Below are 24,356 nucleotides of genomic sequence, written 5' to 3'. Positions count from 1 at the left end.
TCATAATGAGCAATGTTAAGTCTATGGGGGAAATGGTGATAGTTTTTAACTAATAGTTTAAAAAGTATAAAAGTTACAAAGTTGAAAAATACAAAGCACATATGGCATAAGCAAGACCTACGCAACAAAGTTTGAATGAAGTTTCTACGTTAAACGGTTGAAGCGGAATTGCGAGCGTTAGAAGAAGAAGTTTAATAATAACTAGAAATGCAATTCCAAGGAATTACCAGTGCATGAAAATGCAAAAATAGATAGATAATGTAGATATGGTTACTAAGGTGTAGCTAGGGTAAACATGGTGGTTGCATAGTTTACAGAGAGTTGATAGTGTGAATGTAGACAGTTTAAAGATGCAACGTTCCAGTTCTAACTTAACTAATGATTTCTATTCATGTTAAAATGTTGATTAGCTAACTTAGCTAATGATTTCTAGCAGTTACGCTAAAAATGCTTATTATGCTAGCAATGCTAACATTACTAACAATGCTAACCAGGTTGATTAGCTAACTTAACCGATGATTTCTAGCAGTAATGCTAACTATGCTAAAAATGCTAAATTTGCTAACAATGCTAACCAGGTTGATTAGCTAACTTAGTTGATGATTTTTTGCAGTTATGTTAAAAATGCTAACTATGCTAACAATGCTAACAATGCTAACTAGCTAACTTGCTAGTGAGGATTTTTATTTTGAAACATTTGTTGCTAGGGTATCCATGGTGGCCACTATCAGGAAACAAGAAGTTACTGCAGTATAATCATGTTGGTTATTATGGAAACGGTCATAAACACTTAATTTTAATAGTTGCTATGTTGGTTGCTAGGTACATGGAGGTTTCATGAAGTTGACTGGAGGCATAGTGGATGATAACTGACAGTTAGAATGGTTGAACAGTTCAATAGTTGAGTAGTTTCAGTGGTTAAATGATTTAATAGTGTATTATTGCAGTGAGGACCTTTATTTTGAAACAGTTGTGGACAGAGGAAGTAGTGAAACAGGACATATAAACTAGGGGTGTCACGATACCAAAAAATCAGTTGTCGGTGCCAATACCAGTAAAATTACACGATTCTCGATGCCAAATTCGATACTATCGTTAAAAAAAAAGGATTTTCTAAAATCCCATGTACTTAATGAATTTCTTTATTGAAATATTTGCAGAATACTGAAATATAATTTCTATAACATACAGAGCATAACAGAATACAGTATCCAATTGCGAGCAAATCACATAGGCTTACACATAATTAATTAAATCACTTTTCTAATGGATTGTATAAAAGCCAACAACTTGCATCTCCTTTTTATCACTCTGCTTTCATATAATGTGAATGATTTTTTTTTTACAAGATGTAAAGTCTTTATTTGAAACACACATACATTCTGTAACTATTAATACATTCTATATGAAATTTCTGATCTTCATTAGCAGCAAACTTTATGCAGATTATAGCCTACTATTCATATTACAACTCCACCTCTTAAATTCAGCTGTCTGGTTGAAGCCTCAACATTTTGTAAACAAAGTAGCAGGCTAAGCTTATCATACTCTGGTTGGACTGTTCAGTTTTCCCACATGTGTTTAAGTTTCAAGGTAAGCTACTTTTTCTCCTTGGGACAGAACCTTTTAAGTCTTGGAGTTGAAAAACATTGGTATTGAGATGGTCAGTCAACTTGAATACAAGAGTTTTAATGTCTGCAGCATAGACTAATGATGCTAACCGGATTTTAAACAGCAATTTAGCTAGTCGTCTTCTGTGCGTCATTCACGATTGTGAATGTTTTATTTGGATTAAATGTGCATGTCGTGGGCGGGTGTCCATTGAGCACGTACGAGAGCGGGCCAAGGAGAACAAGTTTACTTTTACTTTACTTTTACTGTTTGGTAGTTGCACGTAGGCCTATAATCTACAAAAGTTGCGGAAGACCATATGCTTCCACCCGGGCAGCGTCAGGTGCATCAGTATGACCACGCTTCCAGGAATGATCTGGTTGGTTTTCATGGAGACAGACGCTGTGTGCACGGAGGGGAGAGGCTGTGTGTGTGTGTGTGTGTGTGTGTGTGTGTGTGTGTGCATGAGAGACAGACACGTGAGTGACAGAGAGGGAGAGCAGGGAAAGGAAATTCAGCTTAACGAATGTTGCGTGTTTTTCAATACCGTTAAAAAATAGATAAGTAAATTTAAAAAAGTAACGAAACGCAATAGGCTATGTGGCGGCCGGTGCAATCTGTGGCGCATCACCAGTCTATGTGTGGGAAACACTGTATTGCCCCCATCAGTTCCGGAAGAGTCGCAGCACCGATGCTTATGCTGGCGTCGGTGCTTACGGTGCTTCAAAAAAATAGGCATCGTCGGTGTTTTTTCATTTTAGAATCGAGAGGTATCGCAAGTATCGGTTCTCGTGACATCCCTAATATAAACGCTGCTTGAGAGGGACCCACAGTAAATACTTTAAAAGTTGTATATAGTCTAATTAATGTTGATAGACAGAATGTTTAATGGATGTTGATAGGCAGATTGTTTAATAGATATTGATTGACAGTTTAATGGGTGGATGAGTGAATGGTCTGAAGAAGATGAATGGATAGAAGGTTGGATGGAATGTGCCTTATATTCTTGTTAAGAGAGACACTGATACAGCTCTCTGAGAGTAGTTGACACAGGTGTAATCAATTTAACTGGCTAGTCTTAAGAGAGCCAGTGTACTCTTAAAGCCTGAGACAGAGTAAATAATTTAAAAGTTGAATGTAGATAGTCTAATTAATGTTGATAGACAGAGAGTTTAATGGATGTTGATAGACAGATTGTTTAATGGATGTTGATAGACAGTTTAATGGGTGGATGAGTGAATGGTCTGAAGAAGATGAATGGATAGAATGTTGGATGGAATGTGCCTTATATTCTTGTAGAATGGAGAGACACAGCTCTCTACTGAGAGTAGTGGATACAGATACAGGTGTAATCAATTTAACTGGCTAGTCTTAAGAGAGCCAGCCTGAGACACAGTAGATTGTTTAAAAGTTGAATGTAGAGCGTCTAATTGATGTTGATAGGCAGTTGATAGTTGATAGTTTAGAATGGGTGGATGAGTAAATGGTTTGAAGAAGATGAATGGATAGAAAGTTGGATGGAATTAGGAAGACTTATGTTGATACAGTTGATACAGGGGAACAGAAAATGTAGTCTCAAGAGAGCCAGTGTTTGTTTAATGCCTGAGAGAGAGAGAGAGCTGCTGCACCTGGACTGGCCACCTGGCGTAACATTCTAATTGCTGCCGTGATGTCATAATGAGCAATGTTAAGTCTATGGGGACATTTTTAATAGTTTTTAATTTATAGTTTAAAAAGTATAAAAGTTACAAAGTTGAAAAATACATTGCACAGGTCTCCTTAGTAAGACCTACGTAGCAAAGTTTGAATCAAGTTTCTACGTTAAACGATTCAAGCTGAATAGCGAGCGTTAGAAGAAGTTGGAATAATAAGAAACCTAGGAAGAACAGTACAGTGCATTTTCATGCACTGTAATAATAAGAAGAATAGGAAGAACAGTACAGTGCATTTTCATGCACTGTAATGAGCAATGTTAAGTCTATGGGGGAAATGGTGATAGTTTTTAACTAATAGTTTAAAAAGTATAAAAGTTACAAAGTTGAAAAATATAAAGCACATATGGCATAAGCAAGACCTACGCAACAAAGTTTGAATGAAGTTTCTACGTTAAACGGTTGAAGCTGAATTGCGAGCGTTAGAAGAAGAAGTTTAATAATAACTAGAAATGCAATTCCAAGGAATTACCAGTGCATGAAAATGCAAAAATAGATAGATAATGTAGATATGGTTACTAAGGTGTAGCTAGGGTAGACATGGTGGTTGCATAGTTTACAGAGAGTTGATAGTGTGAAGGTAGACAGTTTAAAGATGAAACGTTCCAGTTCTAACTTAACTAATGATTTCTATTCATGTTAAAATGTTGATTAGCTAACTTAGCTAATGATTTCTAGCAGTTACGTTAAAAATGCTTATTATGCTAGCAATGCTAACTTTACTAAAAATGCTAACCAGGTTGATTAGCTAACTTAACCGATGATTCCTAGCAGTAATGCTAAAAATGCTAACTATGCTAACAATGCTAAATTTGCTAACAATGCTAACCAGGTTGATTAGCTTACTTAGTTTATGATTTTTTGCAGTTATGCTAAAAATGCTAACAATGCTAACTATGCTAACCATGCTAACTAGCTAACTTGCTAGTGAGGACTTTTATTTTGAAACATTTGTTGCTAGGGTATCCATGGTGGCCACTATCAGGAAACAAGAAGTTACTGCAGTATAATCATGTTGGTTGCTATGGAAACGGTCATAAACACTTAATTTTAATGGTTGCTATGTTGGTTGCTAGGTACATGGAGGTTTCATGTTGTTGACTGGAGGCATAGTGGATGATAACTGACAGTTGGAATGGTTGAACAGTTCAATAGTTGAGTAGTTTCAGTGGTTAAATGATTTAATAGTGTATTATTGCAGTGAGGACCTTTATTTTGAAACAGTTGTGGACAGAGGAAGTAGTGAAACAGGATCTGTAGTCTTAATGAGATTGTATGCTTAAAGCCTGAGACAGAAGGTGCCTCTCATATATAGCGTTTACGCGTCCTCTCTCGCTCCTCACTGATCTACATAAAGAATGATGGAGCGGCAACAATGGGATAGTCTAGCCCTTCTTCTATCTTTCTTTATGTAGATCATTGAGGATCGAGGAGCGAGGGAGGACATATAAACACTGCTTGAGAGGGACCCACAGTAAATACTTTAAAAGTTGTATATAGTCTAATTAATGTTGATAGACAGAATGTTTAATGGATGTTGATAGGCAGATTGTTTAATAGATATTGATTGACAGTTTAATGGGTGGATGAGTGAATGGTCTGAAGAAGATGAATGGATAGAAGGTTGGATGGAATGTGCCTTATATTCTTGTTAAGAGAGACACTGATACAGCTCTCTGAGAGTAGTTGACACAGGTGTAATCAATTTAACTGGCTAGTCTTAAGAGAGCCAGCGTGTACTCTTAAAGCCTGAGACAGTAAATAATTTAAAAGTTGAATGTAGATAGTCTAATTAATGTTGATAGACAGAGAGTTTAATGGATGTTGATAGACAGATTGTTTAATAGGTGTTGATAGACAGTTTAATGGGTGGATGAGTGAATGGTCTGAAGAAGATGAATGGATAGAATGTTGGATGGAATGTGCCTTATATTCTTGTAGAATGGAGAGACACAGCTCTCTACTGAGAGTAGTGGATACAGATACAGGTGTAATCAATTTAACTGGCTAGTCTTAAGAGAGCCAGCCTGAGACAGAGTAGATTGTTTAAAAGTTCAATGTAGAGCGTCTAATTGATGTTGTTGATAGGCAGACTGTTTAGAATGGGTGGATGAGTGAATGGTTTGAAGAAGATGAATGGATATAAAGTTGGATGGAATTAGGAGGACTTATTTTGATACTGTTGTGCGCAGAGGATACAGGGGAACAGAATATGTAGTCTTCAGAGAGGAGCCTGAGAGAAACTGACAGTTGGTGCCCAGGTGGCTGACCAGCTGGGGTAACATTCTAATTGCTGCCGTGATGTCATAATGAGCAATGTTAAGTCTATGGGGGAAATGGTGATAGTTTTTAACTAATAGTTTAAAAAGTATAAAAGTTACAAAGTTGAAAAATATAAAGCACATATGGCATAAGCAAGACCTACGCAACAAAGTTTGAATGAAGTTTCTACGTTAAACGGTTGAAGCTGAATTGCGAGCGTTAGAAGAAGAAGTTTAATAATAACTAGAAATGCAATTCCAAGGAATTACCAGTGCATGAAAATGCAAAAATAGATAGATAATGTAGATATGGTTACGAAGGTGTAGCTAGGGTAAACATGGTGGTTGCATAGTTTACAGAGAGTTGATAGTGTGAAGGTAGACAGTTTAAAGCTGAAACATTCCAGTTCTAACTTAACTAATGATTTCTATTCATGTTAAAATGTTGATTAGCTAACTTAGCTAATGATTTCTAACAGTTATGCTAAAAATGCTAACTATGCTAGCAATGCTAACTTAACTAACAATGCTAACCAGGTTGATTAGCTAACTTAATTGATGATTTTTTGCAGTTATGCTAACAATGTTAACAATGCTAACCATGCTAACTAGCTAACTTGCTAGTGAGGACTTTTATTTTGAAACATTTGTTGCTAGGGTATCCACAGTGGCCACTATCAGGAAACAAGAAGTTACTGCAGTATAATCATGTTGGTTACTATGGAAACGGTCATAAACGCTTAATTTTAATGGTTGCTATGTTGGTTGCTAGGTACATGGAGGTTTCATGAAGTTGACCGGAGGCATAGTTGATGATAACTGACAGTGGGAATGGTTAAACAGTTAAATAGTTGAGTAGTTATAATGGTTAAATGATTTTATAGTGTATTATTGCAGTGAGGACTTTTATTTTGAAACAGTGGTGGACAGAGGAAACAGTTTAACAGGATATGTGTAGTCTTCTGAGAGACTGTATGCTTAAAGCCAGAGAAACTGACAGTTGGTGCCCAGGTGGCCGGCCACCTGGCGTAAGATTCTAATTGCTGCCATGATGTCATAATGAGCAATGTTAAGTCTATGGGGGAAATTGTAATAGTTTTTAACTAATAGTTTAAAAAGTATAAAAGTTTCAAAATTGAAAAATACATCCCTCCAATGTCCTAAGCAAGATCTACGTAACACAGTTTGAATGAAGTTTCTACGTTAAACGGTTCAAGCTGAATTGCGTGCGTTAGAAGAAGAACTAGAAATGCAATTCCAAGGAATTACCAGTGCATGAAAATGCAAAAATAGATAGATAATGTAGATATGGTTACTAAGGTGTAGCTAGGGTAAACATGGTGGTTGCATAGTTTACAGAGAGTTGATAGTGTGAAGGTAGACAGTTTAAAGATGAAACATTCCAGCTCTAACTTAACTAATGATTTCTATCCATGTTAAAATGTTGATTAGCTAACTTAGGTAATGATTTCTAGCAGTTACGCTAAAAATGCTAACTATGCTAGCAATGCTAATTTTACTAACAATGCTAACCAGGTTGATTAGCTAACTTAACCGATGAATTTTAGCAGTAGTGCTAAAAATGCTAACTATGCTAACAATGCTAAATTTGCTAATAATACTAACCAGGCTGATTAGCTAACTTAGTTGATGCTTTTTTGCAGTTATGCTAAAAATGCTAACAATGCTAACTATGCTAACCATGCTAACTAGCTAACTTGCTAGTGAGGACTTTTATTTTGAAACATTTGTTGCTAGGGTATCCATGGTGGCCACTATCAATAAACAAGAAGTTACTGCAGTATAATCATGTTGGTTGCTATGGAAACGGTCATAAACACTTAATTTTAATGGTTGCTATGTTGGTTGCTAGGTACATGGAGGTTTCATGTAGTTGACTGGAGGCATAGTGGATGATAACTGACAGTTGGAATGGTTGAACAGTTAAATAGTTGAGTAGTTTCAATGGTTAAATTATTTAATAGTGTATTATTGCAGTGAGGACTTTTATTTTGAAACAGTTGTGGACAGAGGAAACAGTTTAACAGGATATGTGTAGTCTTCTGAGAGACTGTATGCTTAAAGCCAGAGAAACTGACAGTTGGTGCCCTGGTGGCCGGCCACCTGGCTTAAGATTCTAATTGCTGCCGTGATGTCATAATGAGCAATGTTAAGTCTATGGGGGAAATTGTAATAGTTTTTAACTAATAGTTTAAAAAGTATAAAAGTTACAAAGTTGAAAAATACAAAGCACACATGGCATAAGCAAGACCTACGCAACAACGTTTGAATGAAGTTTCTACGTTAAACGGTTCAAGCTGAATTGCGTGCGTTAGAAGAAGAATAATAAGAAGTTGCGGAAGAAGACTTGGAAGAACAGTATAGTGCATTTTCATGCACTATAATAATAAGAAGAATAGGAAGAACAGTACAGTGCATTTTCATGCACTGTAATAATAAGAAGAATAGGAAGAACAGTACAGTGCATTTTCATGCACTGTAATAATAAGAAGATGAAGAAGTTGAAGACTAGGAAGAACAGTACAGTGCATTTTCATGCACTGTAATAAGAAGAATAGGAAGAACAGTACAGTGCATTTTCATGCACTGTAATAATAAGAAGTTGAAGTAGAAGACTAGGAAGAACAGTACAGTGCATTTTCATGCACTGTAATAATACTGTACGTAATGATATATTACATTTCTAAATATATGTTTTATGATATGTTCACACATAATTTAGGCTAGGCCTACTTGTAGTCTGTTGTTGCTTGGAAACCAGGACCAGGAAGCTTTACCACCACCTGCTGGTACAGTGTATTTTAGAAAGTATAATATAGGGTTCTTTATAGATCAGTGGTAGGCCTACAGTATTTTTCATATACTGTATGAAGAGTTTGGTTCCAAAATGCTATCTCTATATTTACAAATATTAATAAATCATGTTATTTAGTTGTATATTTCAAGTGTCAATACAATTTCAGTAATGATTGAGTAAAGATCAATCAAATAACAATAACCCAATTACAGCTGCACTGAAATTACCTAGAAAACACAATATAAAATCATGATTTATGAAAATTCATGGAGGATATGGCGCTTTGGAAGCAAGCATATACTGTATAGGTTTTCATCTGTAAAGAGAGTATAGCCTCAACTGATTATTGTAAATAAAAGTCAGGTATTTAATTAAATTAATTTAATTAACAGGATTAATATTTGAACACAATTGCAACATGAATTGATGCTCTGTGTATGGTCTGCAGATGTTAGCCTCCTTGGTACTCAGAATATTACGCGGATTTAGTAGGCTACAACACAATACAGTATGCTGTGACCACAACAGAAAAACATGATTTCCCAAACAAAGAACCTGAGCAGCAAGAAACAACGTTAACAATAAAGCACCCCGTGTGAGACTCTGACTCTGTGTTTTTCAAGTATAGGCACCTTCCTTGGTGTGTGTTTTGAAATATTGGTCTAGGACACTGTCAGAAGGCCCAACACTGATGTCTGGCATCCTCCTTCAAGCCCCTCCAACCTCACAATAGGTTAGGACACATGTCAAGCCACCATCAAATGCACACTAATCCACCATCTGACCTCGACTATCCACAAATCTTGGTGATCAGGCTACATCACAATTCTCATGCCCCTGGCAATAAGCTTTTTTGCTTCCATTTTCAGCAGCTTCAGACTCCTTAATGCATCTGTTCATTTCCAATCCTCGTCTACCACAGAGTTGTTGTCATCTATTTAACTCCAAAGCTTCGATGCCTATCTCCACTGGTCTTGTGCACACCTGCCAGGCTCGTTCCTCTGCTGCGTTTTAGATGAACATATTTCGGTTGAGTTGCTGACCACAGGCATTACTGCGATAAAGCAATCAAAACCAGTAGGAACATGTAAACAGAAATGGAAGCTTTAATGCAAGTTCTAGGAAGACTCTGTACTTCACTCGACTTTCTTAATTATTAATCTTACGAACCTTGTGAAATTCTAAATGAAATAAAAATATTATCAAATACTCTCTGAATATTTACGGGGAAAATTACACTGAATAAAACATTCTCACTGTGAATCTCATGTCATGCCTATTAGCTAAACTAAATAATTCTGAAATGTGTGAAAACTATATGAACCATCAAATGGAGATGTTACAGTAATGGAGAAGGAACTCAAGGAATTCCTTATTCATGAGAAGAAAAAGGAATTCCCTTTGATGCCACTGCTTGTTTGTGGCATTTAATGAGATGATTTTTGACTCCCTCTGCTTGACTGTGTCTGTGACTGTTTATGTTTTTTATTCAGCCAAGGAACCCAAAATGAACTTTGAGGACCCTGTTATGGTAAAACAAAACTGTACCAGCAAAATACCACACTGTACTACATGAAAGGCTCAAAAGTGCCCTGCGTGACGCATGTCCGTGGAGTAAGATTTGAACCGTCTCCGGGAAACCAATCCTACATTCTATATTGAGAAATCCAAACAAAGCTAAATGAGAGGTTGACTGGGGTGAATGGGGTTGTGTGTGTCCAAAGCATTTGGCTTTGTATTTTTGGATATGTTCAGGAAGTCCACTTACGGTATACATAATAACTAAAACACATTTACAGCATGTTAGTCATGACCCATGACAATATTTTGATAATTACTTCACAACATTTTTTCACTATGTTACGGTAAAAACAAACAAAAAATCAGCAGAGTAAACAGCAGGCTGCCTTCACACTGTCAACACACTTGTGGTGTTCCTACACACCTAGTGAGAAAGGAAGTGTCCTATAATTGCATCACGTCCGACGGAAAGCAGCCCGATTAAGGCAGAATGCCTGTCTGACCCTTCTCCTCCCCTCCCTCCCTCTGGGAAGATGCTACAGACACTACATCACAGACCGTGGCAGTTAGCCGAGGCTTTTCTGGTAGACACAGGGTGATGCCTGCGTGGTGTAATTACTGGGCTGGTGTGCCGAGTGAAAGTCATTATGTTCATATAGGTTCAGACACATTCCAGTAGAGAAGCCAAACATGGTGTTTCAGGAAGTAATGAAGAATATGGCTGAGAATATTAATATTAATATTCATATAGTCATGGTATATCAAAATCACACGTTCATGTGTATAAATATATAATGACAGTAACAGATCTCAAGCTTCGAACTCAAACTCGATTGAACATGCTTTAAATTGTGATGGTTTCATTCAGCTATGATAATTGTTTAATACATGTTTTTTTTTTTTTTTGCTATTTCCCAGAGGAGGATGGGAAGAAGTGTAGTATAGAAAAATACAAGAAACCACAGGAAGTGGAAACTCTCTTATTATGGTCTTCCTGTTCCGGCGTGGGTGTCTTCAGTGCTTACAGTCAGTCTTTACAACCCACGCACCCTATAGTTTGGCATACTAAATTAGAGCTCCTCCTGTGTGTGTGTGTGTGTGTGTGTGTGTGTGTGTGTGTGTGTGTGTGTGTGTGTGTGTGGTGTGTGTGTGTGTGTGTGTGTGTGTGTGTGTGTATGTGTGTGTGTGCATGTCTGCCATTCAAGCCATCCTCCATGGGACAGTACAGTGAACATGCTTGGGTTGAGTTGGTGTAACAGAGGAAGTGATGCGTCCACCTTTGCGTACTTGCGTCCTGATAAATAGCCATCCTCAGTGCCACCACTGCACCACAGCTCTTAATCCAGCCTTTCACTCTCTAAGCTCTCAGGACCCCAGGACATAAGCCTCTCAACTTTCAATTGGATATTGGAACATATTTGAATACAAAAAGGTAAGTTTTCTTTTAAGCACATCCACTTTGTCTTTATTTGTTTCTTGCTTATGGGATTTGAAAGTTGAGAGTTAGTTTGAAAGTTTTAAAAACTGTTAGATAGATGATTGTTTACCCCTCACAATACCTCAATCTGCATTCTGTTCCAACAGAATGAGGGCTACCATTGTGATTCTTTGTCTTGTGGGTGCAGCCATGGCCAACCCTGTGAGTATCTGTCCATAGAAACACAAGTGCATCGGTAGTAATTAGCCTACTATTATATTATAATAAGTTGAGAAATTAAATCAGTCAAAACTGAACATAAAATTGAGTTGATTCTGTGTTCCACATGACAGATAATAGTCAACACAACTATGGACAGTGAAGTGAGCCCATTATCAGGGGTGAGTGTGCTGATCTACTACTGTGTATTAAAATATTCATTTGATCCGTATAATTAAATTACAAATAACATGCACTTTGTTGGCCCTGCTTTCTTCCAGTAGTACTGTGTTAACAAACATCGATTTGTTCAAATGTCTCTCTTTGTCATGGTGGTGCACATTTAAAGATGTTACTGTAGATATTAGGTAAAGTGGCTGTAGAGAGAAAGTAGCTTTAGAATGTGTTGTTTTGCAAAACATTAAAACATCCTCAATCTAAAATTGTTAGGGATCCTTAGATCAGATAATAATCACTATGCTTCTCTAAAATATTATTAAGCAATGACAATGTGACTTTTGTCTAGGACATGCTGTTTTAGCACTTTTCTGCATGCTTTTATAACATATTATTAAGGAATGACAATGTGACTTTAGGACATGCTGTTTTAGCACTTTTCTGCATGCTTTTGTAACATATTATTAAGGAATGACAATGACTGCTGTCTAGGGACATGCTGCTTTAGCACTTTTCTTCTTTACTTTCACTTGCACTGTTGTTGGTTATTTGGTCAGAAATGTTAGTCACATACGCTTTTAGTATGTGAAACAGAGCTATTTTAGGTGATGTCTGAGTGACAATGCCTTCACATATACAATTTACAGCTTATGCACAGCTAAAGCAAAAGCCTGCACTACCGTTGGTCGTCCAGCAGAGGGAGCTGACCTCTTCTTTAATGTTAACTTCACAGGTCTCATCCGTATTAGACTCTGTGGAGCTCACAGGCCTGCCTGAGTTGAAGGTTTGTTTAAAAGTGTGTTTCTACATCACACAGAACTTGTGACATAGTGAACAGTAGCCCTGCTGTCTTGTTCATACCATTCATGCAGTATGGCACTCACTGGTTTATCCTCACCATGCAGGCGCACAATTCGTCCGAGTCGGAGTCCTCAGAGCAGAGCAACACATCCGAGCTGAAGGTGAGAGGGACACATTCCAATTTCTGGAGTTTGTTTGATACTAGAAATAAAACAAAACAGAGATTAAAAAAGGGACACTGTGGTGTTCTTGAGACAACAACTTTCAGAACATTTGAATAGTTGTGTTTACGCACCAGAGACATGTGATGTCTTATTTAATGTCTTAAACAGAGTACCTCTGTGTCATCGTCCTCCTCTTCATCATCATCATCATCTTCAGAAGCAAGCATCTCTTCAGAGCAACTGGTCAGTGAAAGCTTACAGTAAACTCAACCTGAAACACACTGAATACCATTCTTTTAATATCACCCCCTAAAACATGACTGCCTTATCTTGTCCCCAAGTGTCATGTGTATGTGCTGATCTGTGGATGTTATGGTCTTTCACAGCCCCAGAGTACAGCTGCGTCGGATTCATCCAGTCAGAGTGACACTTCAGAGCAATCGGTAAGATGACCAACTAGGAATCAATGAGATTTAGAAATATCAACAACTGCCTGTTGCAACTATGCAACTAGCATTATTAGATGTTTACAAACAGCCATAAATGAACATTAAACCATTGTTGTTGCCTTTCTCTCGTCCCCAGAGTTCTCAAGAAAACACATCTGAGGACACAGTGAGTGATTTTCACAAGTCTAGTAGTCTATAGTCTACTTGATCAGACAAAAACAAGACCTAATGATGACTAAAACTATCTATCTTAAAACTATCTTAAAACTATCTTCCCGCAGACTTCAGAATCTTCTGAGTCAGATGAATCTAAATCCAATGATTTGGTAAGTCATATCTCTTGACAATATAACTGACTGATAATTACACACTTTTGTTTAACATTGAGGAAAGAGATCCTTCATCATTGTTTCTATCTTCCCACTCAGACCTCAGATGAGAGCCCAAGCAAATCACTGGAAGACACGGTATGATTTATTCCAATATACCGTTGATCATACAGTTAGAACAATTAGGTATTGTTGTAGTGTGACTAGATCTACCACTACCTTGGCTGCATTAGGCCATTATACCTTCTTACAATTTATCTATTTAATCACATCATTGAACCTACTGAATCATTACCTTGACATTCTTGTATTCTTTCTTTGTAGACATCAGAGGAGAGTCACTCCCTTGAAGACAAGGTAAAACATCTCAAAATAAAGATTAGATTGAGTCAACGGGGTCATTTAGGACTGTAATGAAGTATCTCAGAGATGTGGTGATTTGACAACACGTCTGTTTGGGGTTATTTGCAGTTTAATGTAGTGGAGACTGGAGTCACCAGGGACGACAGCAGAGGAAGCAAAGAGAACCTCCGGAGGGTATGTTGGAAACACATCACAATAATTATCAAATTATAATGATTATTATCATTATTATCAAATATGACATCAAAATCAGCATGTCAGGGTAGGCTACTGTACCATCTTTATGATTTATGTCGTCTTCTTCCAGTTCTTCAAGGTTTATGCTGTCAAAGCAAATAGGCCTACTGTCAGTGATTCACACCAGTCGGAGGAGAGCAACAGCATCTCCAACGAAATCCTAGAGACGACTGCAGGACCAAGCCATTCTGTCGAGAGCGTAAGCAGCGAGGATAGCAAAGCTAGCATGGGCCTCGATTTGAGAAACAGCACCGAGGACAGTGCCAGTGTAGAGAGCATGGAGAACAACAGCACAGAGAGCGTGGAGAACAACAGCGCCGAAAGCACGGAGAGCGACGAGGACAGTGAGGTTGCGGTCAGTCACGAGAGCCACGAGAGCAAATCTGCCGAGTGTCCCCCAGGAAGTGACCAAGACTGTGACAGTGACAGCGACGAGTCTAACATGAGAGACATTGGCGACGCTGGTGACCCCGAGCCCTTCGACGGCCTCTTCATGCCCTTCGACAGACCAGGGGAGTTGATGCTGCGAAGATGACACCATCTATAGCCACACACCTTGTTCTGCGTTGCACTTTTATTTAATTTAAAAACACCAATAGTCCTATATTTGTTTTCCTCGGCCTTCCATGTGTTGAATACTTTTATGTGACTGCTGATAGATCACTGAACTGTATACTGTAACTTATCATTTTTGTGACGTTTTATTTGGTTAATGTTATTTCCGTGATATTTGCCATATATCAAGTGAATGTGTTTTATATGAAATGGTAGGCTACTCTATATTTAAATAGATATATATTTCAAAATTAGTTTGCACTGCATTTTTGTATGCCTTTGCTGTAATTAAGTATGTTTGTTAATAGCAGAAAGAAACACACCAAAGAGTATCTTATAAGCCCTGATGAGCCATGTTAATCATCTGCTGACAGAATAATTAGAGAAAAGAATGGAATAAAGCTATTATAACTTGAATGTGCTGTGGTGGGCATTTTTGTTCTAACCTTGGCTATTATAACAATCATGAGCCATTCAACAGAGTCCTTCCAGACATATCTCTCCATAAAAACACCGGGCCTTTTTGTTTAAATCATTTTCTCAGACAGGCACTCTTTGATTTGAATCCAATTAAAAAATAATCACATGACTTGTATGTTTTGCATACAGTATATGAAACACTAAGAAGACAATTTATCACATTTCAAGGGCCATTTGAAGCTGCTTTGTGCCCGGTGTGAGAGGTGGGCACAGGCAAAAGGCGTGTCCAGAAACAGAAGACTGATCCCCTCTCATTAAACCTTTTTTGTTTTCGAAACTGCCTCCATGAGAGATTATCACAATCCAAAAATGAGCTGCTCTCAGCTCAGCTCTCAAAATAAAACAGACAGACCTGCCGTCAACATTCCCCTTTGAACATGGCCCAGAGAAAATAAACACCTTCAGTCAGTGGGGCGAGGCCCCTCAGCACATGCGCAGATTTCTCCTCACCAAAGACCAGGGGCTAGTGACAGGGTCGACTATCCAAGGCCAGCCTTGAACCGCAATTAAGTGATGAGTTGTCTAACACTGTAATTGAGTAGGCAGATCTTATCTCAAAAGCAATTGTAATTGAATGCAAAATGAATGTTTTCATGCACTGCAGTGTGTATGTATTCTGTATGGAGAGGAAGATTCCTTTCACATTGGTCTGCCTCTGGATAATTACCCCATTTGTTTCCCCTCTCAATTAAATGGTGTAAATTAATATTTTTTTTTGCTCAACATCTCACTGTTATGCCTGAATAAGCACCGCGGGACACGTTTGAAGAAATGGCAAGTGGACAGAGGTTTTGAAACTGTTTGTAAGGAGAGCACAGAAGAGTCCAAATACTGTACACAGTTGTAAAAAATACCTTCCCAATTAATCATCTGAAGAGATGCTTCAGATTCAGATAGCATTAAAGTGTAAGGTAATCATACCACTGGGGGGCAGTAGCGAGTTAGAGAGTTCAACCTGGAGTTTCCCAAAGAGACGGGCCTCAACTGCAAACAGCTATTACACTCAATGGGAATTTTCTCTGTGTATTAGCTCTGCTGTTTTGGCAGGAAGATGAAGATTCTTCTGAGGTTGGGCAGAGTGGGGCTCAGACACACCAAGGTGACTAATTACAGCGAGACTGGAATGCCTGTCTTCAGAAACCAGCCTGAGATCACTGGGAGGGGAGATGCAGTGATTTACAGTCTAGACACTCTGTGATGCAGGGTAGCTGTCTGCACAATTTAGGCATTAAGAAAATAGCAAGAGTTGAATAATATGAGCAAGATTGTTAAGACAACATATACATACTCTCTCTCTGTATGTCTCTCTCTCGCTCTCCCACGCACACAGAGAGAGAGAGAGAGAGAGAGAGAGAGAGAGGGAGATAGAGAGAGAGATAAAGGTTGTGAAAAAGACTTAATTTGCAGTTGTGATGATAATGGTTAGATTGCTTTATAAACATTTCTCCATCTGTCTGATTCCCTGAGTGAATACAGAAGATGAGGAAGACGAGGAAGATGTAGTGACTCAAGGGAAGGCAGAGGGTACACAAGGAGCAAACACATTACTCTTCTCTGTGCAAAACAGCATGACTAAAGGTGATGAAGATCAAACACAGCTGAACAAACCAGAAAGTGAAGAAGCGAAGGCTTCGGTGGTGCTAATAATGTTCTCAATGCTGGACAGGAAAATGAAGGAAGAGAGCAACGATAACATATGATTATGGTGATGCTGATGATGCTGCTGCTGATGATGATGATGATGATGATGATGAAGACCAGAAGCACATATCCAGTGGGATCAAAAAGAAGATAAATGACATGATAAAGGAGAATATTTATTGTGATGAAGATAACAGTGATGATGATAATGATGGTGGTGGTGGTGGTGGTGGTGGTGGTGATGATGATGATGATGATGATGATGATGATGATGATGATGATGATGATGATGGTGATGGTGGTGATGATGATGATGATGATGATGATGATGATGGTAGTGGTAGTGGTGGTGGTGATGATGATGATGATGATGATGATGATGATGATGATGATGGTGGTGGTGGTGATGATGATGGTAATGATGATGATGATGATGATGGTGGTGATACATTATTATTATGACAGTGAACATGAGAAAGACGATGATATAGATAATGCCATAGCCAATTATGATGACGATGATGATAATGCTCCTGTCCTGATACAGTTGACATGGTCAGAGAGGACTAACACATAATGTGTGGGATCAATAAGATATTAAGATTGGGAAGGGAAAAAGTGATAAAGTAATAGAGATTTTTTTTTTTCAATAATAATCCTCACTTGGAAATAGGAGCGCGTTGATCAGTGAATGGCCACTAGAGGGGAACAGTTGTTCTCCTTCAAGTCAGTAGCTTAATTAGGCTTTTCTAAAATGAGACATTTTAGGCAAGAGGCATTTCAAATGGCATGCTATATTAATACATATGAAATGTCAAATGGATGTTACAAACTTACGGTAATCTAAAGAATATAAGTACATGCATAGCCTACGCACACGCCCGCATGTACACACGCGTACACACACACACACACACACACACACACACACACACACACACACACACACACACACACACACACACACACACACACACACACACACACACACACACACACACACACACAAATTCACACGTACATTCACTGTTTAGCACATTTAGAGTGTACCCACACATCCCAGCACCACCAACACACTGCAGAGCCACACCCACCCACGCACGCACGCGCGCGTGCTCTCTCTCTCTCTCTCTCTCTCTCTCTCTCTCTCTCTCTCTCTCTCTCTCTCTCTCTCTCTCTCTCACACACACACACACACACACACACACACACACACACACACACACACACACACACACACACACACACACACACACACACACACATAGTTCTAAAACTGACACAACCCAGCTGACTGGTTAGTCCAGCTCGTTAAGTCTGTATCATCAAGCATTTATTGAAAAATAAATTAATTCATATACACAATTTCCTACATAATATTAAAATCAAATTGACATGTTGATCCGTCAGGACAACAGAATAACTGTTCGTGAGAATATACCGGTATGTCAAATTAGCACTATCAGTACAGTAGCTCTCCGTCCTCTTAAAACCGATGCTGGGACACGAGTTTTGCATAAATTGGGTCTGTGGTTTGGTGAAGTTTCCACTGCGTCACTTTGCACACAGGGTACGCAAAATAATGCTTAGTAGCATGTCCAGCCTACTGAATATCATAACTGTCAAACTATTCGATGACATAGTTTTGCTAATTTAAAAGGAACTATGGTTACCAAGAGGCCCTTTCGCAGTCTAACCTCAGGGCTTTGTGTTCATAAACTAGTTACAGGAAGAGAGACGCACGCATGTGCAACTGCATCAGCGCTGTCAAGCTACACAGCTAAAAGACAAATTAAGTGTTTCATACTTGGGAAAAACCATTTGTGTTCTTCTTTGTGACTAGACAATTAACGGAATTGATGATTGTGCACAAGATGGAAAGGAGTTGTCATTAAAGTATCCTACAATGTTAAAATGTGAAGTACAAGAAAAGTCCACCAGTTCAGCTGGGGAAGTCCCAAGGAAATCCCCTAGTACGGAATTATTATTTCGAAATTGAAGGCGACGATCTTCTCCTTCGACGAGAAGACATGCGGCTGAGCACCCGAACATCAACTCGGTACGAACAAAATACTAGCTTATATTTATGGAATAGTGCAGAGGTTTTGCTTGCTCTAGCAACTCCTCTATAAAGTTATTATTTAGGGTACGTCTGAATTCTGAGAAGGGTGTACGATGACTAACTTCCAAGTGGATAACGATGCGCTGAAAACCAAGATAAGGAGTTGTTCTCTTCTAACAACGTTTTACCACGAAACGCAAAGGGAGATTGCTAACTTAAGCCAACATCTTTATTCGCGGGACTCTATTATAGCTGATTTAAAAGCAAGACTTGGGAAATACGAGAGGACTTTAATCAATGTCGAAGGAGAGGAACCCGTGGTCATTGGACCTTCAAAGTCTCTTTTGGAGAGTTTATGCAAAGAAATTTGCAAACTAAAACAAAGATTGAAAGACTCTGAGGCAGATGGAAACCAACAGTTGGAAGCAAGCAAACAAGTGAGTATTTCCTATTACACTCTACACCTGCCAAATTGCCTCCATCTATTTAGCAACAAATACTTGTTGCCCATGTATCCTCAATTTACAACCACTGTGTAACAAGCAAATGATATATTCTCCAAACTGCTACAATTTCTGCTGACCTTAATGGGATACTAGTAGGCCTACATCAAGTGTAGGAGATTTTTTAAAATCATATTTTGAAATCAAGCCCAGGCATCTCTTGGTTGGTCTGACACTTGTGTTGCCCCTCAGGAGGTCGAACGGCTTCAGAGGCAGGTGAGAGAGAAGGAGGAGGAGCTGGACAAACTGGCTCAGGGGACTGACCAGGATCAGGAGCGGGAGATCCGGCGTCTCCGCACAGCCCTGGCCGAGAGAGACCGCATCCAGGCCACCCGCGCCGTCCTCTGCAACTCCCTGGCCGAGGAGGCTGACCAGTTGAGGGGCCAGCTGGGGACCACGGTCAGGGTCTGCCAGGAGCTCCTGGGCCGTCTGGAGAAGCAGAGGAAGAAAGCAGGCCTGGCCGAGGAGCCCGACCTCTCAGAGGTGTGTACTGTAGCATTGACTACTCAAAGTATGAGTATGTTGTGTTATTGAATTTGGATGGTTGTATATCCCCCATCCCCTTAAAAACACATCAACAAATAGATCAATAAAACAAACGTGTCCAAAGAATTTCTCTAATATACATTCATGAGTTCAGTATTCAAAAAAATCATCCATTTTCATTTTGTTTTTGCCAGAAAGTGGACTCCGCAGAGGGGGCCGGTCAGAATGATTTAGTGGCCAAGCTGCAGGAGGATAATCAGCAGCTGAAGAAGAGAGTGGCATATGTAAGCATCCCCCCTTTGGATATGTTACTCTACCAGTGCACATGTGTATCAGTTTCCGTTGAGTTCAAACACGACAGCATGATACGAGGTGGTTGTCATGAGAAAGGTTGTTATGAGAAGGAAGTGACCCATTCTGGCCTGTCGTGTTCTCACCTCAGGTAGAGAACCTCAACGCAAAGTGGCAGAAGTACGACTCGAGTCGGGAGGAGTACGTGAGAGGCCTGTGCCAGCGGCTGAAGGAGTCCAGCGTGCTGGTCACCGGGAGCCCTGCGGCAGCCGGCCCCGTGCTCATGGGTCCAGGTCCGGCCCTGGTGCCTGGGGGGTCCGGCCTGCTACAGCAGGAGATCGCCCGGCTCAACGTCCTCTTGCAGGAGAAGATGAGCGACTGTAAGAGGCTAGCGGGAGAGAGGGACGATATAGCCAAACGGGATCAGGAACGCATCCAGATGCTGGAGCAACAGGTCAGCACCTCACTATCTTCATCACAGCATCATCATCATCATCATCATCATCATCATCCTTATCATCGTTGTCATCATTTTTCATCCTGCAACTGTCATAGCCACTTAAATTAGTTGTTTGAAATATGTTGATAATGTACAGTATATCCATGTCAAACACAACAGGAAATGAATGTTTTGTTTATCCTATATGTGTAGCTATGTAAGCAAGTCAAAGGGAAATTTGTATAGAAAAAAAATAACTCAATGATAATGTGACTTAGCATGAGGTTTAAGTGACTCTCCTTTAATTGAATACTTGGATCTTCTGATCACAACAGGTCCTTGCATACATCGAAGACTTTAAGTCTGAGAGGGCAGATCGGGAGAGAGCCCAGGGCAAGATTCTAGACCTTCATGAGGAGGTGGGCCGTCTCCAGCTGCAAATCCGCAATCAGGTAAGGGAACTCACTGCTGCCATCTTGGATCCCCACACTGCTTGTCTTTGAGATCTAGATACTCCAAGGCTCATTTGTTTGCTTTGTTATCTTTCATCAATAGCATAACAAAATAAAGCAGAATAGTATATTGTCTATATTGTCAGAATAGTATGTCTTTAGAATGTCTTTATGGAGATCAGAGGTTGAACAACTGTTTGACATCTGATATCTGCTTACGCATCACAGACCCCAAGAGAAGTGCCCAAAACGTGTAGAGTCCACGCCAGTCGGAAGAAGTCGCCGCACAGGGACGCCATGACGGAGCCACTGCTGGGGAACAGCGCGGATCCGCCGGGGTCCAAGCGCTCGGCGACCCACTCGACGCCGAGCTCGGGGCCGAGGGCCGAGTGCAGAGGGACGGGCGACCTGCAGTGTCCGTACTGCTTCAGGACGTACGACGGCGCGCGCACCACAGAGTACATGAAGCACCTGGACGAGTGCGCCGGACTGTGAGTGAGAGCGCGTTCATTCCCCCCCCCCGGGGCGCAGTGCTCCGCTGGCACTCTCTCTGCGTGCGTCGGCGCCAAACAGCAAAAGCACTACATGAGCCATGCCTCGGAGCAAGGGCCAAACTGACAGCTTCCTCTGAATCACAGTCACGTCAGAATACGCACCTCGCAAATACAAAAGTCAAATCTAAAAAAAGTTTATTTCCTTTTGATTTTACTGGGAGAACTGGCTGTGTGTTGTTGTGGTATGTCTAGTCAAGTATTTTTTTGACAAGTTTATTTTCACTGAATGCTGCATGTCAGACAAATGTGAGTGACTAGACATTAGGTACAACAGAATATACCTCAGTTGAATATTTTGTCTATTCAATAGATGGAAAACCTTTGCACTTTTCATTTACTATTGCCAAAATGGTTGAAAGCACAAATGAATATGTTATGTGTGTAGGGAAATGCATAAGCTTTTGGTAGATTACATGATACAATTAATACTATATATTTTATTGTGTGTTATTATGGTGCTATTCATTTTATTCTGTAATGTCTATGTATAATATTTTGGTTTGTAAAGAAAGACATTGAAAATGACTCATTTCCTGTTTTTAAAGATTAATGCTAAATTTAATCATTAAATTATTGAAATATGTATCACAGTGTTACATTTAGTGAAATGTATCAGAATGCTTTTAAGTAAATATATATTTTTGTAGTTCACTTTTATTGAGGAATGACAGATTACAATTTATCACAATAGGCTGTTTTCTGCTAGAATTACTTCCTTGCCATCTGATTCACTTTGAACCATGAAAGACCATCATAGACTAAAAACAGGAAATACTGTATGTGTGATGTTAAGAATCAAGTCTCACAGATTGTTCCAAACTAAATTGACTCAGTTTCAGATGTCATGGTACACTGTGTCAAATCACATCTTAACTGACACATTTGTACCTAAGAATAAGGGGGTGGGTTATCATGCAGGAGGTTTATTTAACAATAAATAAATAAAACAGTTATTTCACACATTTAGTCACATGTGCTTTTATGTACGTAAGTGTCTTGGTGGTTAGAATTTGGGTCATGATTTGAGTATGGGTCACTCCAGAAGGGCGTGGATAACGTAGACTCGGAAATCCTTATGTAATGATGACGGCCAGATCATGGGGCATTGTGAAGGCGTTAAGATAGTTCTAGATATACTATTTAAGTTCCACAATGTGTGTGTGTGTGTGTGTGTGTGTTTATTGAGAGCATGCTTGTGTGCTGTGGAAAGCCCCTTCCCATGCCATGCTGAATGGACAGGCTATGACTGAGGCAGATTCCCAGCTGTCTTTCTGGGAATAAATGACAGAAAGTGTGTGTGTGTGTGTGTGTGTGTGTGTGTGTGTGTGTGTGTGTGTGTGTGTGTGTGTGTGTGTGTGTGTGTGTGTGTCTGTGTGTGTGTGTGTGTGTGAGTCTCTCTCTCTCTCTCTCTGTGTGTGTGTTAGTGAGTGTGTGTGTGTGTGTGTGTGTGTGTGTGTATGTGTTAGAGAGAAAGAGGTCTTGGACTGGGGAATGACTGTCTATTTTAAGTGGGCAGGCAGGCAGGCAGGCAGGCAGGCAGTACAGTACCAAACAAGGCCTATGTGTGTGTGTGTGTGTGTGTGTGTGTGTGTGTGTGTGCGTGTGAGCATGCGTGTGCCTGTGTGTGTGTGTGTGTGTGTGTGTGTGTGTGTGAGCATGCGTGTGCCTGTGTGTGTGTGTGTGTGTGTGTGTGTGTGTGTGTGTGTGTGTGTGTGTGTGTGTGTGTCTCTGTGTCTGTGTGTCTGTGTGTTTGTGTCTGTGTGAGCATGTGTGTGCCTGTGTGTGTGTGTGTGTGTGTGTGTGTGTGTGTGTGTGTGTGTCTTCCAGAGGGTTTGACTTGCTGGTATGTGCTTGCATAGAAGTCTCAGGGGCCACTCCAGTTTTTGGCACATCAACTGAAATATCAGAGACAAACAATACATGGACCAAGAGTGGCACACTATTATTACATGTGCCATTTGAAAATAGCAGGGACATTCAAAATAGTCTTTCCTTAGACAGTCCCATCAGTGGAGTTAGCAAGTCACAGCAACACAAACAGCCCACTGTAAGCCATCTAGGTTGAGGCTCAATGCTAGGAGTTACTGAGTGAGCGTGTAACAGTAATCTCATCCTTGAAGTGACGTAGTTAGAAGTCTTCATTGCGAATTTCTTCTCATGCTCCGAACCTCAGATTGCGCTCGAGGCACTGTGAGCTCCTTAATGTTCTGTTCTTCCTTAATGGCCTATTTCTTTTGAAACAGGCAGCCTTCTATGTGTCCCTCTCAGAAACGTAACTGCATGGTTGCTCAAAACTAGTTTTAGTGCCGCATTTAGGTCTGTCCCTTCTTACAGTCAGATATTTCCGTGGTGCTGCTATAAGAATGGCTAGGTGGGCCAGACAGGGAATCCCCTGTCCCCCACCCCCCTCTCACACTCCCACCTCCTCTGCTGGGACCACATGATCTGTAACCAAACATACACACTCAACCCACTCATGTCAAGAGTGGAAATAATTAGGTCACCCTCGACTCGACTGTGCCCACTGCATTTAGACCTCCAGAGGGAGAGGCAGCCACTCCTACATAACCTCAGAATAGCGCCTGCGTTAACAAAGAGAAAACACGGCTGGACGGACGGCGCCACACGGTATCCCGGGTCCTCGCCATTGACCCCAGAGTGGTCCGTCCGTTTCCATCAGGGACGATAAGGCCACCTGGCTCTCGCTCTCCTCTGCTCCTCAGGAGAGGCCGGAGCTGACAGCGGGCCAGACAGGCGCAGGAGGGATAGATACAGCCTTTAATCTCCTCTGTATCTGAAAATAATGGGAAATTC

At 40.1% G+C, this 24,356-nt stretch overlaps 2 protein-coding genes across 2 annotated transcripts; both read left to right on the top strand.

The window, feature by feature from the left end:
* The first annotated feature begins 11,154 nt into the window (after positions 1 to 11,154).
* Positions 11,155 to 14,974, top strand: scpp1 (secretory calcium-binding phosphoprotein 1). Its single transcript, XM_062520780.1, has 13 exons — positions 11,155 to 11,355; positions 11,508 to 11,562; positions 11,694 to 11,741; positions 12,470 to 12,520; positions 12,642 to 12,698; positions 12,870 to 12,944; positions 13,088 to 13,144; positions 13,287 to 13,316; positions 13,432 to 13,476; positions 13,579 to 13,617; positions 13,804 to 13,836; positions 13,951 to 14,016; positions 14,150 to 14,974. Exons 2-13 carry the CDS (start codon positions 11,509 to 11,511, stop codon positions 14,612 to 14,614), a joined length of 1,020 nt encoding a protein of 339 aa, XP_062376764.1. The 5' UTR covers positions 11,155 to 11,355; position 11,508; the 3' UTR covers positions 14,615 to 14,974.
* A 3,498-nt stretch (positions 14,975 to 18,472) lies between these two features.
* On the top strand, positions 18,473 to 22,502 carry tnip2 (TNFAIP3 interacting protein 2). Its single transcript, XM_062520768.1, has 6 exons — positions 18,473 to 19,254; positions 19,513 to 19,803; positions 20,001 to 20,090; positions 20,249 to 20,551; positions 20,872 to 20,988; positions 21,217 to 22,502. The coding sequence occupies exons 1-6, from the start codon at positions 18,931 to 18,933 to the stop codon at positions 21,481 to 21,483; spliced, it is 1,392 nt and encodes a 463-aa protein (XP_062376752.1). The 5' UTR covers positions 18,473 to 18,930; the 3' UTR covers positions 21,484 to 22,502.
* The last annotated feature ends 1,854 nt before the right edge of the window (positions 22,503 to 24,356 follow it).

This window comes from Sardina pilchardus, chromosome 2, assembly GCF_963854185.1.
Source record: "Sardina pilchardus chromosome 2, fSarPil1.1, whole genome shotgun sequence".
NCBI classification, from domain to species: Eukaryota; Metazoa; Chordata; class Actinopteri; order Clupeiformes; family Clupeidae; genus Sardina; species Sardina pilchardus.
The sequence above is the reverse complement of the archived record's forward strand: the minus strand, read 5'-3'. Positions and strand labels throughout refer to the sequence as shown.

Coding starts and splice junctions, on each gene's coding strand:
- tnip2 (XM_062520768.1), top strand. CDS start 18,931: ATGACTAACTTCCAAGTGGATAACGATGCGCTGAAAACCAAGATAAGG. Junction 19,804..20,000: donor AGGAGCCCGACCTCTCAGAG/GTGTGTACTGTA, acceptor TGTTTTTGCCAG/AAAGTGGACTCCGCAGAGGG. Junction 20,552..20,871: donor TCCAGATGCTGGAGCAACAG/GTCAGCACCTCA, acceptor TGATCACAACAG/GTCCTTGCATACATCGAAGA.
- scpp1 (XM_062520780.1), top strand. CDS start 11,509: ATGAGGGCTACCATTGTGATTCTTTGTCTTGTGGGTGCAGCCATGGCC. Junction 11,742..12,469: donor AAGTGAGCCCATTATCAGGG/GTGAGTGTGCTG, acceptor TTAACTTCACAG/GTCTCATCCGTATTAGACTC. Junction 14,017..14,149: donor GCAAAGAGAACCTCCGGAGG/GTATGTTGGAAA, acceptor GTCTTCTTCCAG/TTCTTCAAGGTTTATGCTGT.